The sequence below is a fragment of the Macrotis lagotis genome, chromosome 3 (assembly GCF_037893015.1).
Source record: "Macrotis lagotis isolate mMagLag1 chromosome 3, bilby.v1.9.chrom.fasta, whole genome shotgun sequence".
Lineage (NCBI taxonomy): Eukaryota > Metazoa > Chordata > Mammalia > Peramelemorphia > Peramelidae > Macrotis > Macrotis lagotis.
This window is the reverse complement of record NC_133660.1, coordinates 303,260,637-303,278,785: the sequence shown is the minus strand read 5'-3', so window position 1 is coordinate 303,278,785 and position 18,149 is coordinate 303,260,637. Positions and strand designations below refer to the sequence as shown.

At 34.9% G+C, this 18,149-nt stretch overlaps 1 protein-coding gene, 1 long non-coding RNA gene and 1 pseudogene across 2 annotated transcripts in view; 1 reads left to right on the top strand and 2 right to left on the bottom strand.

The window, feature by feature from the left end:
• Nucleotides 1-18,149, bottom strand: part of LOC141519064 (uncharacterized) — a 222,306-nt gene that overhangs the window by 149,843 nt on the left and 54,314 nt on the right. The window lies entirely within an intron of this gene.
• On the top strand, nucleotides 440-1,369 carry LOC141517051 (olfactory receptor 4C6-like). Its single transcript, XM_074227985.1, has one exon. The coding sequence runs from the start codon at nucleotides 440-442 to the stop codon at nucleotides 1,367-1,369; it is 930 nt and encodes a 309-aa protein (XP_074084086.1).
• On the bottom strand, nucleotides 4,363-5,018 carry LOC141517052 (death-associated protein 1 pseudogene; annotated as a pseudogene).

The window sequence follows — 18,149 nt, the reverse complement described above, 5'->3', positions numbered from 1 at the left end:
GTGTGAGACTGGATTTGAACCCAGGTACTCCTGACTCCAAGGCTGGTGCTTTATCCACTACACCACCTAGCCTCTCCCCACCATTTGGTTTTAAAAAAAATACTTAGATCCTCTATACAAATTAATTATATGAAAAGAATTTACTATCACCAATTAACTCTAAAATGAAAAGGAGATAAATTATATATATTCCTTGGCATTGAGGGAATCACTTTTCTTATCACTGAAGATATCCCTTCATTTACAATGTACAAAATTAGCCTCTTACAGAATAAGCAGTTGGATGCAGAAGACTAATGATTTACTCAATTTTGCATTAAAATAAATGAATGTTTTAGGAGCAGTTTAGGTAAAGTCTCATTAGAGGAAGAAATGAAGAGGAAAGGAAAGGACCAATAAGACTGTGTATGATCAGTACCTTGGGAGAGGATTGGACAAAATGCAAGATAAACAAAACGTAACTGAATTCATTCTGCTAGGCCTTACTCAAAGTCCAGAACTTCGAAAAATATTCTTTGTCATTTTTTTAATCATATATATTGTCACAATCGTAGGAAACATTCTCATTGTCATAACCATGACTGCCAGCCAAACTTTGAGATCACCCATGTACTTTTTTCTAACCTTCCTATCTGTCATGGATGCTACCTACACTTCAGTCATTGGTCCTAAAATGATTATAGATTTACTCTATAAGAAGACAACCATCTCCCTGGAAGGCTGCCTGACCCAGCTATTTGCAGAGCATTTTTTTGGTGGTGTAGGAATCATTCTTCTTGTAGTCATGGCTTATGATCGCTATGTAGCTATCTGTAAACCCCTGCACTATATGACCATCATGAAACCTCGTGTGTGCCACCTGCTAGTGGCTACAGCCTGGGTAGGGGGCTCCATACATGCCACCATTCAACTCCTCTTCATGGCCCATCTTCCATTTTGTGGCCCTAATATTATTGATCACTTCATGTGTGATTTGTTCCCATTGCTCAAACTGGCCTGCATGGACACCCAATTACTTGGCCTTTTAGTCATTGCTAATAGTGGAGTAATGTGTCTGTCAATCTTTCTCATACTAATTGTCTCCTATGCTGTTATTCTTTCTTCCCTGAAAGGTGGTAGTTCAGAAGGAAGGAGAAAGGCCCTTTCCACCTGCAGTTCTCACTTTACAGTGGTGGTCCTGTTTTTTGCTCCCTGTATATTCTTATATGTGAGGCCAGTAGCCAGTTTTCCTATAGATAAAGTTTTGGCTGTATGTTATACTATGATTAGTCCCATGTTAAATCCCATGATCTACACCCTTAGGAATGAAGAGGTTAAAAATGCCATGAGGAAACTCTGGATTACCAAGGCGACTTTGCTTTTTCAATAAAATATATGCAACAAACAAATCATTCAAATGAAGAGGAAAGATGTAAACACTTAGGAAATTTGTTAATTCCTCAATCCTTATGGGCAAAATCAGCCACTTGTACAGAGTTAGTCTGAGTGACCCCATATTCGGATCTTATTTAAACTTCAGGCATCTTCCTAGTCAGCTTGCAGGAGATGGTGTAGTTGCCCAGGCTCATTAATCCCATCTCCCTAAGACACTTTAATGGCAACACCAATACCATATCCTCAAGATAATTTATAGCAACTGGCATTTATTTCTTGATGCATTGCCTTATGTTTTTTAACCCATTTATAAAACCAGGATGTGCAGTTTGAAATTCAAGCTGGTCAGACCCAGCTGCTTGCTTCCTGTATGTATTAATAAAATATTTTAACATTTCTTTTCTTGAGTTTATTTATTGAACAGAATGAGACTTGAATGGGGATTTCTTTGAACAACAGCTTGCACACTTGTTCTCATACTTCCTTTTACTAACAAAGGTAACAATCTCTTACAGTTTCCCACTCTTGTCCATATATTCCCATAAGTGATATAGAGGTTATAACTCCTTGAATTTTTATCTTTCCTTCTTTTATGTTTTAAATGTAATGAGTAGGATAAACTGACAGGCAGACCTGAGACAGATAAACAAGATAAGACAGCCAGAAAGATCAGATATAAATAAATTAGATAGATAGACAGATGTAGATAGAAGAATGAATGAATATGTTATGCTGATTATATCTCCTCATCCTTCTCTGCATTCTTCATAGTCATTATTTCTTATGGCACAATGACGGAGTCAGTGAGGCAGCAAATATATATTAGGCTTCTAGGTGTCCAAGCTAAGCCAAGAACTGAGCTGATCATTTGAGATAAGATAAAAGGAAAATGACTTGGACCATACCTTCAATGAATTAACATTATAAGGAGGCAAACTACAAGCACATAATTTTGTACTTAAAAACATTATTTACCATGTAACTTGGAGCTAATATCCAATTAGAGAAAAGGCGGTAGCAGAGAAGTATTAAAGCCTCCTGGAATATTTGGAATTTGAATTGAATCTTGAAGGAAAACATTGAAGGAAGAGAGAACAAACAATCAAGGTCTGAGGATCAGGAAATGAGTGAAAAAAGGAACAGTAGGAGAAGAGAGTGAAGTGTATGTATAATCCCAAAAGGTTTTCCAGAATTTAAAATTCGTCTACATGTATATTTCCCCTTCTTTATGCACTCTATTTTCATCATTTTTTATCTTTTCCAATTAACTTTCTTGTCATGTGAATCCTCAGAACTGTTTTTCTTTAATATTTATTTATATATTATATATTGTATATGCTATATTTACAAAATATTTATATTTACCCTTTGATATTATTAGTGATCTAAAGAAATCTTCCACAATTATTATTTTTTACGCAAGATGCTAGTTCCTCCATGAACCTTCATTTAGGGGAACCTTTACTCCAATAATGCTTCCCTCAAGTCCTGACTAGCTCATGACTCTACTAATGTCTCTCCCCAGATGGGTACCTCCCAACCTCCTTTTAAACTCTCTTTTATATGTTTTCCTTAGTAGAATTTAAACTCCTTTAAGACAGTCTTCTTTCTGCTTGCATTTGTATTTTTAGTGTTTAACTCAGTATTTGACAAATAGTAAACATTGAATGAGGGTTCTATTTCATCTATTTATCTATCTATTATTTGTCTGTTATCTAAGCTATATCTATCTTAAATCTATTACCTATCCTTTTAACTTATCACCTATCATCTAATCTATATTCTATCACTTTATCTCTATCTTTACCTTACTAACATCAATCTATTCTATAGCTAGCTATCTCTCAAATCTATCTCTAATCTATCATTTATCTCTTTAATCTATCATTTATTTATAAATCTAATCCATCATCTATCAATCTATTTACCTCTCTTCATTTATCTATCTTTCTAGAAATCTAATATGTACTTATTAACAATTTCCTCTAATGATTTATCAGCTGGGTATTATCTCACAGTATTTATTTAAAATGATGATTAATACTAGTTCATTTAATGTATAGTGTATTCCTTTTCTGTGTTTTCTAATAAACCTGATTTCCAATTTTTAAAGAGAGACAGGAGCAACTGTGGTGTACTTTTATCAGGGTCCTCAAAGATTGCAATCTTCACTGTAAAGATACTTCTCACTAATATTTCTTTTTTTTTCATATGCAAATACCCAGAATGAATTTATTTTTCAATAGGGAAATAGTACAGTAATCATTTAAGCAGCAGTCTTACAAATATCAACTGGCAAGAAGCACACACAAAATAACTCGGAATGACATCAAACATTTGAACATTAGTAAGAGTAATTATGTAATTAAGGCAAAGGGGAGTCTGACCACAGTTGTGAGGTCTGCAAAGGGATTGCTCTAACTAAAATGGAATGTGTTTATCTTTCCCTAACAATGGGATTAATCTCCCTTTGGAGGACAATTAGATCTCTTTGTGAACTTGGTGGATTTTTATCTATTATTTCCCCCCTGCTCTAAATTATCTTGTTAAACTTTTCTAACCATTATCCATGTATCTCCCCACAATATGGGTAGAATATTAAGAGTCCCCCCTCAAATCCAAGCCAACAAGACGAATTCTTGGAAAATTTGTCCTGTGACCTAAGAAAGATGCTTCATTTTGAATAAGCTTTCTTGGATTCTCATTTTCCAGCAACCAGATTCTTAAAGAAAATACCTGTTCTAGTTATTCATTGAAAGAACACTGTGAAAGTTTAACTGACTTCCCATTTTTCTCTAGATTACATGAGAAAACTGCAGCATCTGATTAAAAACATGATTACAAAATGTCCCAATTTTTCCTAACCATAACCATACCTTTCCTAAAATCTGTTTACAATTGTTTTTGAATATCATACTTTATGGCACAAACCAAAGGCAACTTTAGAACTACTAAAACTAACTTTTTAAAAAAAATCACTGTTTTCCCTAAGCAAAACTGAAGATAAGGTTGAATTGAGTAAGGATCCTAGATTGGGGGGGGGGGGGGATGAGACTCAAGTGTTGTTTGCATTTAGATGGACAAGATACACAGGTATCTGATCTATTTGCAGGCAGTAAACCAAGAATGTAAGGCAAAGGAAGTTACTGATTTGCTTTGTCTTAAATTTCTCTACAGAGCTAGAGATAGGAAAAAATATTGGACCAATTCTTGTTGCTCTTTAAATGTCAAACCTAAGAGGAAATCATGTGTTCTTCTCCAAGAACCAGATTGACATGTGGTAGCAGGATCTTCACTTGTGAGGCTGTTGGATGTGCTGTTTCCTCCTGTGAGAAGGATGCTTTTCCATAGAGGGATGTGGCTTTTGGTGAGCCACCTGAGCTGCAGCAGGGGGGAAGTCTTTGTCTCCCCTTGCAATAACACCAGAGATGTACACAGTTGGTTTAGGTGGGCTGGTGCTTTCCCATTCTTGATCCTCCTTATCCCTCTCTTCTTTGGCATCTCCACTATGAGGGTGTTTCTGTACAATTCTCATTCCACCAGCTTTTACCGCAGGAGGGTGTCCGGCTCTAGTCTCTACTTTCTCATCAGGAGGCGCCGACATTGCGGGCACTGACTCGCCTTCTCCTTTGGGTCTCGGCTCGGGGGACTGGGAGCGGGCGCCCGGCCGCGCGTCGTGGCGTGGCAGAAGCTGGAGCCGCCGCGGGAGCTCGGGCGGGCACCTCTCACTAATATTTCAAAGAATGTTTTTTTTTTTCTCTTAAATACTTTTTAGAGCAATAATTAGGCCAAGGCAAAAGTAGTCTTCTCCCGGGGCCACAGCATATAGATTAGATTGAATGGATTTTTGCTTTTTATTAATTTTTTTTAACACTACTCCAGTAGAAATGAAAAAAGACCAACATTTAATTAGTAAAATACTTCATTAAAACAGGCAATTACCAGATTGCCAACTTCCTTTACTTCATGCCACATCCAGTAGAACTTCTCTCCAGCTTAGTCCCATGACAATAGCATCTTCCTCTCAAGATGCACATGTCATACTTAATTTTCTCTAGACCCAAGTTCAAAATACCCTGGGGGTTCTTTTTACAGGGGATAGGCTAGTATTATCTAGTCTTTGAAAGGAACACTGTCAATTTTTTCTTTATATCCCTAGAGACAAGCATAGTACCTGACAAAGATGATAATTAATGATATTGATTTGTCTCCTTACTAAAGTAAGGAGATGTTTGAGAGATTAAGATGTTCATGGAATGTCCAGGAGCCTCACCAGTGGTGTATTTGCTTACAGACAGCTAACAGAGGAGAGATATGCACTTTTTGGAATATTGCAGTTAGGAAAGATGTAAGTTTTCCCTTTCCTGAAATTTATATTTACCCCTTTGAGACTTCCATTCCTTAATTCTGATTCCCAGGTGGCTAAGTATTCAGTTTGATGGTTAGTTATTCATTAAATGGCCACTATATGCTAAGACCACAAATTCTGACAATATCAAGAGAGATAAAAGTCTCACTTTTAAGGAATTTGTACTCTGATGAGGGACACTACATGCAAAGAACTAAATATATAAAAAAGATATTTATAAGATAAATTTGAGTTTGTCATTAGGGGATAGATACCAATAAAAATGTGGGTTTTTTGCAAGGCAATGAGGTTAAGTGACTTGCCCAAGGTCACAATTGGGAGAGTCTTCTTGCAGAATGTAGAATTTTAAGGAATCCAGGAAAACAAGGAAGAGGAGATGAGGTGAGAGAAAATTTCAGGTATGGGAGCTAGCCAGTGAAAAACAGAGTTGAGCCATAAAGTGTGTTATGATAATAATAGCAAAGAGATCAGGCACAAGATTTTCTATTGTTCATGGGGAAGAGATGCTGTAAGGTGTAAGAATACTGGACACATTGGAGATATTAAAATATTATTGGAGTGTCCAAGAGCCATTTATTTTGGGGTTGGGGATGAGATGTCATCCTCTCAGCACTCATTGGGTAATTTCATCAAGTGAAAACTTTAGAAATATTATACAGCCTCATGTCTTCACAAACCTTCAGCACTCATTCTGAACTGTAAGGGCCATTAATCCAGCCAAGTTCAGTTTGAACTTGAAGTTAACTTTGAAAAACAAGTTCAAAATTTTGCTTTGAACTTGGAGACAAAATGATTTTTTCCATAAGAAATATAATTATTAGTATTTCTTCTAAAAAAAAGCAACCCAGGATAGAGAAAAGAGCAATGTATTTGGACTCAGAAGATGTGAATGTGAAACAAATCCCTTTCACAAGAAACAATTTGCTCAAATTTGTCCATGCCTTAGTTCTATCTCAAAGTACTAAATGGCTTCTTATGACATCGTTAACCCTAAAATACAGAAATATGTTCTCAAATATTTGGAATATTAGCTATGATTTTCAATAGACTATCCAATCTGAGAAAATCTTTGGAGTACTTCCTATCATCCCCTTCCTTAATAATTTACAAAATTATGAAATAATCTCTTATTTATAATAGTAATTGTAATTTTCAACATGATTCTCCATCACAATCTGTCTCATCTGGTCTAGTCAATATTAACTGCCATCTTATCATAAAATTAGCCCTTTGTAACAACCTGAATAGATTTTTTGGCATTTTAATTCTTCATAGTTTTTGCTCATGGTATTTAATTGTCTGGAATTCTCCCAATTCTCCTCTTTCACCTGATTTTTCCTCCCCAAGTCTAAATCATTTTTTTCAAGATATGAATAAAAAAAATCTTTCATTGAAGATGTTTCCAAATAACACTAATCACTCTTATCCTGAATTCTTATTCATTCACTATATCATTCAATCCTTCAGCTATTCATTTAACAAAATACATACACTACAGAAACAATCAATTACATGTCCTAGTATTGTTATTTTTTTTATTTTGTACATATTGTCTCTTAAAGTAGAACACAAGATCACTGAAGACAAGGAACTTTTCATCTTCTTCTCTAATATGAATCACAGGAAATAATATAGGAGATAATAAATAAGAAATATAAGTTGGGGGTTGCATATATTTGTGTCCTTGTAAAGACAGTTACTTGAGAAAGTGACAAACCAGTCCCATATCTTTGCCAAGAGAACCCCAGATGTGATCATTACTGAAATTACTAAACAACAATAGCAATGAAACTTCTCCACTTAAAAAGATGAAAATCTTAGCCGAGTGAAAAGACAGAGACAGGTGATATTTCCCTTAGATGGAAACTGAAGATTTTAGTTCCAGAAGATATTAAAGGATGAAAAATGCAAAAGAGTAAGTAGAATAGAGAGAATCCACTTCCATCTCTCTTCTATCATTGGTTATACCCCACCATAACACTAGCCATAATCTAACTTCATTAAAAAGTACTACTGAAAGTCACAGAACACTGAAAGAAAGTAATCATTGGTCATAGAAAGAATAAATAAAAATATTCATGTCTGTCCCATATGAGAAAATCAAGAATAAAATCCAGAGTTTTGGAAACATTCATCTAATGGATAAAGGAATTATCACAGTTGATACATATATTGTTTTTCATTATTCTTTTGCTTAGACTAGCCAGTGTAAGGAGTTAGGACTGGGATGTGAAAAACAAAAATGTGCAATTTGTCAAAAACTTCTACATTTAAAGTGATCTAGGCATTGTTAAGGGTGTTCTGTGTCCGGAAGAATTTAGATCCAAGTTTTCACGTATTATGCAATACTGCATTCTTTTATTAATTATATAAAATAGTGACTTCTGACCAAGATGGTAGAGACGCTAGGGACTGTTTTAAGCTCTCCTAGCTTTTCCTCAGAACTAACATGAATCAAATCTCTAAACAGATTTTGGATCCACAAAACACACAGAAAAACAAAGGGCAACATCTCTGAGCAAGTTCTGTCACTGAAGCGTGGGCAAGCCAGGGGCAGAAAGTAGAGTATCAGGGTGGGGGCAGTGGTGTGAGACTGGAGAACTAAGCTGAGAAACCTGGCACAAGTGTTTAATGTGTATGGGGCAAGTAGACAGGAGAGGTCCAGTGCTCCAACCCAAACATCTATCCCATCAGCTCAGTTGGTCTGGAAGACCCAAGGGAGCCCCTGTGTTTTCATGGAGGAGTCTCCACATTTCCAGTTGAGCACCCACATTGTTCCCCTGTCAGGGCCTAACTTTCTCCAGAGCAAACAGAAATAGCCTGGGTGCTTCCAACTGGCTCCAAGCCCTTCTAAAGACAACCACTTGAGAAACTGGTTCCAAGACTGGGTGTGGGTGACAGATCTCCCCTACCCCTGATTGCTGATTACATCAGAGAGCCTTTTGCCTTTCTAGTCTGAAGGCCCAGACCAGCTTGTGTGAGGACAGCCCAGATCCTGCCCCAGGTATAGGGAGTGGGCCACTAACACCTCCAACACAGACAATCCTTAGAAAACTTCTGACATCCTTACTGGCTTGTCCACTGAGTAACCCCTGGAGTTCTTTACCCCAGTGAGCAAGCCCTCTTGGGGTCTCACTATCTAAGGTCTGCAAAAACCCTAACCCAAATATAAGACCCAAGGAGGGAAATGATGCAAAAATGAAGCAGAGTCCATTGAATGTTATCTTAAAGATAAGGATATTAGCACAGAAAACTGTAGAACATCAGAGGAGAATATGAATTGGTCTCTAGCTCAGAAAGACTTCTTAGATGAGAAAGGAGGTTAAAAACCCAAAGGAAAAATTGGGAAAAGAAACACAAGAGAAGAATCCTTTCTAAAAAAAATTGTTTGGAGTCTGTGGAAACTAATGACTTTATGAGACACCAAGAATCTGTTAAACAAAAAAAATAGAATAAAATATAAACTACTCACTGGTAAAACAACTGATCTGGAAAACAGATCCAGGAGAAACAATTTAAGAATCATAGGACAAGGAGGCACTAGGTGATGCAGTGGATAGAACACCAGCCCTGGAGTCAGGAAGACCTGAGTCAAATCCAGCCTCAGACACTTTAAAAAAATACCTAGCTGTATGACCTTGGGCAAGTCACTTAACCCCATGGCCTTGCACAAAATAACTCCCCCCCCCCAAAAAAAAGAATCACAGGATTACTTGAAAACTTTGAACAAAAAAAAAAAGCCTAGTCCATACTTCTGGATATAGTGAAGGAGAACTGTCCTGATATCCTGGAACCAAGAATACATTGATCCCCTCCTCAAAGGGACCCCAAAATGAAAACATTAAGGAATATTGTGGCCAAAATATAGAATTATCATATCAAGGAGAAAATTCTACAAGCAGCCAGAAAGAAACAGTTGAGTTTAAGAGGGGAAAAAGGGGAGGGGGGGAGGAAGGAGGGACTCATAGAAGGGAAGAAGGGGAAAAGTCAAACGGGAAAGAAAAGGGAGGGGGTTGGGTAGAAAGGGGTAAATACACTGAAAGAGGCTATATTTAGGGATATGGTGATAAAAGGGGAAAAATTCAAACAGAGGAGAGATAGCATGGAGGACAATAAAGAGTAATTATAACTTTGAATGTGAATGGACTCCCATAAAATGAAGCAGATAGCAGAGTGTATTAAAAAACAGAATCTCATAATATGCTACTTACAAGAAACATATTTGAAGCAGAGAAATACATACAGAGTAAAGATAAACAGTTAGAGCAGAATATATTATGTGAAAAAGTGAAAAACAGATGGGTAGCAATCCTAATTTCAGACAAAGGAGTTGCAAAAATGGGTATCCTTAAAAGATATAAGGAAGGAAACTATATCCTCCTAAAAGCTATCACAGACAATGAAGTAATTTCAATACTAAATATGTATGTACCAAGTGGTATAGCATCTGAATTCTTAGAGGAGAAGCTGAATGAGTTGCAAGAAGACATAAACAGCAAAAGGCTACTGGTGGGAGACCTCAACCTCTCTCAGACTTCAATAAATCTAACCATAAAATAAGTTACAGAGGTGAATAGAATATTAAAAAAAAACCTTAGATATTATATACCTCTGGAGAATCTTGAACAGTGATAGAAAAGAATATACAGCTTTTTTTCTGAAGTATATGTTACCTACACAAAAATTGACCATGTATTAGGGCATTAAAAACTTCACAATCAAATGCAGAAACCAGGAATAGCAAATGCATCCTTTTTCAGACCATGATGCAATAAAATACATGTATAATTAAGGGCCATGGAGAGAAGGACCTAAAACTAATTGGAAACTAAATAATCTAATTTTAAAAAAATGAGTGGATAAAACAATCATAGAATTAACTATTTCATCCAAGACAAGGAAAATAACAAGACAACACTAACACTTATGGGATACAATCAAAGCAATTAATAGGGAATATATTATATCTCTAAATGCTTACATAAATAAAATAAAGAGGAAATCAAAGAATTGATCATGAAACCAAAAAAGTGAAAGAACAAATTAAAATTCCCTAATTAAATACCAAATTAGAAAATTAAAGGTGAAATTAATAAAATAAAAAGCAAGGAAACTATTGAACTTTTAAATAAAATCAAGAGTTGATTTTATGAAAAAAACAATAAAATAGATAAACTTTTGGTTAATTTGATTAAAAAAAGAAGAAAACCAAATTACTCATGTCAAAAATTATAAAGGGTAAACCACCAATATAGAAGAAATTAAACTAATAATTTAGAACTATTTTGCCCAACAGAATGTCAATAAATTGGATAATTTGTGAAATGGATGAATGTTTACAAAGTTATAAACTGTCCGGGTTAAAAGAAGAGGAAATTAAATACTTATATCAGTCTATCAGAAAAAAAATTCAGTGAACTCTGTTGTGTCATATGTATTCCAGGCTAAGAGCTATGAAGGGTTAACACAGAAATAGTTATGTGCTTTAACGAGCAAGATGTACTTCAGAGCTTAGCATGTCTGAGCTAACTAGGTGTATTCCCAGGCTCAGATAGATAGAGCATTCTGAGAAAATTACCTTCTGCACTTTGTTTATCAAATCACTGTTTGGTTCTCAAAACAATCTTCTCTCTGTTTAGCAGAACACTGTTTGTTCTCAAAACAATCACCTAAGACATACACAAGGTATGCATATGAAAAAAATGCTTGCTAAAACGCTTATGTAATTGGTTACGTAAATGTAGAGTATAAAAGTATGTATCCTGTGATCAATAAACGAACCAGCTTATGCATCATATTGATGTCGGCCTGGGTTCCCTCCTCCGGACTTGACAGAACTCCATAAGAAAAAATATCTAGTAATGGACAGCAGCTCAAGTCCTAGCAACTAGACAGTAGATGAGCAGCAGGGAGTGGCCCAACCCCAGATAAAGTTAGAACTCTGTAAACAATGGGGCAAAAGATAGGACTAGATTGGGAACAAGCCACTACATAAGCAGAGCCTAGAAATAAAGGAGGAAATAAACCTCCACATAGGAAACTCTTGGGTTGTATAGGTCACATCTTCACTAGTGATAAGCCAGGGATAACACTGAAGCCCTAGCACAAAAGGTTTGGGACTATACTCCCTATACTTCAGGAAACAGCTCAACAGTCAAAATGAGCCAGAAAACTAAAAGAGCACTAACCATAGGAAGATATTATGCAGATAGAGATGATAAAAACACCATCTTAAAAGAAGAAAGCAGTGACACATTACCTACCTACATGGGAACTCTCAAAGGAGTTTATAAATTGGACTCAAATCCAAAACTCATAAAAGAACTGCAAAAAAGATTTTAAAAGCTAAAGAAGCAAGGAAGAAGAAAAATGGAAAAAATGAAATGAGAGACATGTAGGAAAATAATGACAAATTGACTGAAGAAATCAACTCATTAATTCTATAAATAACCAACTGGGGAAAAAAATGAATTTCATCAAAAAATAAAAACCAACTGGAAAAGGAATGCAACTCATCTAAAAATCAAATTGAACAACTGGAAAGGGAATGCAACTCAGCAAAAAATAAAATTAACAAATTAAAAAGGAAACACAAAAGTTAACTGAAGAAAATAAAACTCTAAAAATTAGAATTGGAAAAACTGAAATAAATGAATCTGAGACACCATGATTCCAACTAACAAAACCAAAAGGTTAAACGTAAAGTATCTTTAAGAAAATAAAAACAATCTGGAAAATAGATCCAGAAGAGATAATTTACAAATTATCAGTCTACCCAAATCGAGATCAAAAAATGAGCCTGGAAAATATATTTCAGGAAATCATCATGGAAAACTGTCCTAATACCAGTTTAGAAAAAGAAGACAAAATAGTCCTTGAAAAGAATACACAAAACACCTCCAGAAAGACATCTAAGAATAAAAACTCCGAGGACTATCATAGCCAAATTCAAGCATTCTCAAATAAAGAAAATATGGCAAACAGTTATAAAGAAACAATTTAAATACAATGGAAGCACAATCAGAATTATACAGGTCTTATCAGTTTCAACATTAAATGATAAGAGGGCTTGGAATATGATATTTTGGAGGGCAAAGGGCCTTGGACTACAATAAATAATTTACTTACACTACAAAATTCCAGTGGAAAGATGGATATTCAATGAAATTGAGGACTTCAAAATTTTCTAGTAAAAATATCATAATTAAACAGAAAATTTGGTCATCAAATACAAAATCAAAATACAAAAGATTTTTAACCATGTATAAGGACATAAAATCCTTACAATTACATATAGAAAGCCCACAATAATAAATACATGTTTTTTAGATCATGATGCAACAAAATATTACATGTAATAAAGGGCCATGGAAAGATAAATCAAAAATTAATTAGAAACTAAATAACATAATTCTAAAGAATGAGTGGATCAAGCAACAAATCAAAGAAATAATCAACTATTTCACCCCCCAAAATGAAAGAATGAGACATCATAGCAAAATGTATGGGATGCAGACAAAACAGATTATGTCTCTAAATGTTTGTAAGAATAAAATAGAAGAGGAGATCAATGAATTGGATATGCAACTAAAAACATTAGAAAAAGAACAACTTTAATATCCCAATTGAGTATTTTAATAGAAATTCTGAAAATAAAAGGAGAGATCAATAAAATTGAAAGCAAGAAAACCTTTGATCTAATAAAGTTAAGAGTTTAAGAAAAAAACAATAATAGATAAAACTGTGGTATATCTGATTAAAAAAAGAAAGAGTACCAAATTCACAGTATCAAAAATGAAAAAGTGAACTCTACAACAATGAAGAGGAAATTAAAGGGATAATTGGGAGTTATTTCGCCCAAATGTATGCTAATAAATTTGATAACTTGAGTGAAATGAATGCTTACCAAAAAAACCAAACTGCCCAGATTAACATAAGAAGAAATACAATACTTAAATAACCCTGTTTCTTTTTTTTTTTTTTTTAGGTTTTTTGCAAGGCAAATGGGGTTTAAGTTGCTTGCCCAAGGCCACACAGCTAGGTAATTATTAAGTGTCTGAGACCAGATTTGAACCCAGGTACTCCTGACTCCAAGGCCAGTGCTTTATCCACTATGCCACCTGGCTGCCCCTATAACCCTATTTCTAAAAAAGAAAATGCAGAAGTCATCAAAAAACTCCCTAAGAAAAGTCTCCTGGTCCAGGTGAATTTACAAGTGAATTCTACCAACATTTAAGGAATAATTCCAATTCCATATAAATTATTTTTTTTAAAAATTAGAGAAGAAGATGTGCTAAATCCAAAGGCCAGTGCTTTATCCACTATGCCACCTAGCTGCCCCTATAACCCTATTTCTAAAAAAGAAAATGCAGAAGTCATCAAAAAACTCCCTAAGAAAAGTCTCCTGGTCCAGATGAATTTACAAGTGAATTCTACCAACATTTAAGGAACAATTCCAATTCCATATAAATTATTTTTTTTAAAAATTAGAGATGTGCTAAATCCATATATATATATATATATTACTAGGATACTAAATCATGGTCAGGTAGGATTTATACCAGGTAGTCAAGGATAGTTCAACATAAGGAAAGCAATCAGCATAACTGAAGTAAGAATAACAAAACAAACAGAAATTATATGATTATCTCAATAGATGCTGAAAAAGCCTATGACAAAATGCATCATTCATTCCTATTAAAAATATTAGGTAGTTGGGTGGCTAGGGTGCTTGTTATAAACGACTGAAAAGAAAAACCTGCTAGAGTGAAAAAAAAATTGTACATTTTATTCACGAACCTGGCAAGATACACCTTATAAGATACGGGGTCCTCACCTAGGTGCAAGGCACAGATTAATCCTCTAAATCAGGTAATTTCTTCAGAAACTCCCCTCCCTGTTGGATGTTCATAGGCTCTTGGAGTTTGAGTTACAATCTAAGAGGTCCACCCATTCCATGACATGCCCCTAATTTGATCCCCCCCACATCATCTGGAGGCATGATATGCTAATAAACCCAAATCATCACAAGAGGTTTGTGGGTTAATATTCAATTACCTAATTGCACAAACTCAGTAGCATTAGGTCAAGATCTCTAGGTCACCCTTGACTAGTTGAGAATCACCAGTTTGGGGTTTGGTATCATTGTAATGTGATTAGGAAGACTCTTCCAGTCTTTTGATTGACTGGACCATTCCTCCTTTGTAATGGATTCCCTAAGGGCTCCCCTCCACACCCTGTGAAGACCAACACCCTACATTTCTTACAGTGGCACAGGGGATAGAGCACTGGCCCTGGAGTCAAATCTGGCCTCAGACACTTAATAATTACCTAGCTTTGTGGCCTTGGGCAAGCCACTTAATCCTATTGCCTTGCAAAAACCTAAAAAAAAAATACTAGGCAGTAAAGGAAAAAATGGAGTTTACTTCAAAATAATAAGTAGAACCTTTCTAAAACCATCAACAAATATATGTAATGGGGATAAATTAGGAGTATTTCCAATAAGATTAGAGTGAAACAAGGATGTCCATTATCATTATTACTATTCAATAAAGTATTAGAAATGCTAGTTTTATCAATAAGAGAAAAAATAAATTGAAGGAAGTAGAATTGGCAATGAGGAAGCAAAATTTTCACTCTGCAGATGATGTGATGGTATGCTTAAAGAACCATGGAAAGTCAAGGATTTTAAAACTACATGAAAGCATTAACAACTTCAGCAAAGCAGCAGGATATAAAATAAACCCTCATAAATCTTCAGCATTCCTATATATGAAAATAAAACCCAAGGGCAAGAGATAGAAAGAGAAATTCCATTTAAAATAAGTATGGATAGCATAAAATACTTGGGAATCTACCTCCCAAGACAAATTGTATGAAATTGTATGAAAACAATTGCAAAACACTATTCATACAAAGTCAGTTCTAAAAAACTGTAAAAACATCAATCACTCATGGTTAAGCAGAGCTAATATATAAAAAAAATAGCAATTCTACCCAAATTAAATTATTTACTCTGTTCCATACCAATCAAACTACCAAATAACTATTTTACAGAGCTAGAAAAAATTGTAACAATTCATCTGGAGTCACAAAAAGTTAAGAATATCAAGGGAACTGATGAAAAAAAATGAAAAGAAAGGTGGCCTAGCTGTATTAGATCTAAAACTATACCATAAAGTGACAGTCATCAAAACTCCCTGGTTAAGAAATAGAGTAATGTACCATTAGGTCCCAGTAGGATAGGTACAAAAAAACCAGTAGTAAATGACTAAGTAATCTATTGTTTGACAAACTCAAAGACTGGGATTTGAACTACTGTGATAAGAACTCACTATTCAACAAAACTTTATGGGAAACTGGAAAATAAAAGACAAAACAAGGCATAGACACACACCTCACACCTCATACCAAAATAAGGTCAAGAAGGGTACAGTATTTGGACATAAACAGTGATACCATAGACCAATTAACAAATCAAGAAATATAATACCCATCAAATCTATAGAGAGGGGAAAAATTTATGAACAAACAAGAAATAGAGAAAATTATAAATTGCAAAATGGATGACTTTGACTCTTAAATTTAAAAGGTCACTAATAAAGCCAATATAGGCAAGATTAGAAGGAAGAGAAAGCTAGGAATCAATTTTCACAGCTAGGATTTCTGATAAAGGTATCATTTCTAAAATATATAGAGTATTGAATCAAATTTATGAGGTTAAAATTAATTCCCCAAATGATAAATAGTCAAAGGACATGAAAAGGCAATTCTCAAATGAAGAAATCAAAGTTATATATAATCAAATGAAAAAATGTTCCAAATCATTATTGATTAGCAAAATGCAAATTAAAAAAACTATGTGGTACAAACTCATACCCTGACAGATTAAGATGACAAAAAGGGAAAATAATGTTAGTGAGGTTTTTTGGGAGGATTGGATCATTAATACTCTGTTTTTGGAGTTGTGAACCAATCCAACCATTCGGGAGGGCAGTATGGAATCATGGCCAAAGAGACATAAAGATGATCATATCCTTTGACCCCATAATACATTAATCCCAGACCTATATCCAGAAGAAATAATAAAATTTGGGAAAAATCTCACATGTTCAAAAATATTTTTTAGTAACTCTGTTTGAGGTGGCAAAGAATTAGAACTTTATGGGAGGCTCAAAGTACTATTGTAAAAGAAATCTTGAATGGTTGGACTCTAGAGAATGCATGAAATGTATAACAGGATCTGGTGCTGAGTGAAGGGAGCAGAACCAAGAGAACATTGGACACATTAACAACAACATTGTGAGATCATCAACCATGATAGATACAGGTCCTCTCAGCAGTTCAGAGATCAAGGACAACCCGAGGAGACCTGTTATGGACAATGCCCATTTGGATGAATGGGTCCAAGGTGACTTTGGAACTTGTCCAGCTTGTGAGATTTCCTCAAGAGTAATATCTGATCCATGTCTGATAGTGACACCTTGTGGCTACATACAGATAGCAATCATTAACACACCTATACAATTCACCTGCTTATAGATTTTTCAGGTTTGCAAATGCTTTCTTCATATCATCCAAATGGAAAACAAACAAACAAAAATAAAAACCCAGAATCTGAATGAACACTGCTCGTGTTTTCAAATTTTCTCTTATGTTTTCTGTCTTATGTCATGATTTTCTTTTTTTTCTCTGTTAGTCCTAATTACTCATACACAAAAGTACTAATATGTATACATATTAAACAGAAATATACATGTACAACATTTACTGTTGAGGAGTAAGGGGAGGGAAGGAAATTGTGCAACATAATTATGCAAGTGCATAAATGTTGAAAAAGTTGTGTATCAAGTGATTGGAAAAATAAAATAAAATATCAAGGAAAAAGGAACTTTATTAAGTTAGGAGATAATCAGGATTCCTGGTATATGAGGAAAACAAGACAATTCCAAATGGATGTTAATACATTGTATAGACGACTAAGTTGACCCATCCATCCATATATGTGAGGCTAGATCATCAGTTTTCTAGAACTATCAAGGCTTTACCATATCCCAACAATTTCTTTCTGTGCATCTGACAATATAACAGTCAGGGTGACTTTGGAACTTGTCCAGCTTGTGAGATTTCCTGGAGAGTAATATCTGGTCTGTATCTGATAGTGACACCTTGTGGCTGCATACAGATAGCAACAATAGCACACATAAAAATTCACTTGTCTATAAATTTTTCAGGGTTGCAAATGCTTTCTTCATATCATCCTTTTAAAATAAGATGAATGAACATTACAAGAATGCCTAATTTTTCCAGAAAAGTATGACTTACTGATGGGTTAAAGCATTTCCATGCTAATTTTTTCTGGGCTGAATGAGGGGGGAATGAAGGGAGAGGAGACCATTATTTTGCC

Excerpts from the sequence above, each read along its gene's own strand:
- LOC141517051 (XM_074227985.1), top strand. The coding sequence starts at position 440 with ATGCAAGATAAACAAAACGTAACTGAATTCATTCTGCTAGGCCTTACT.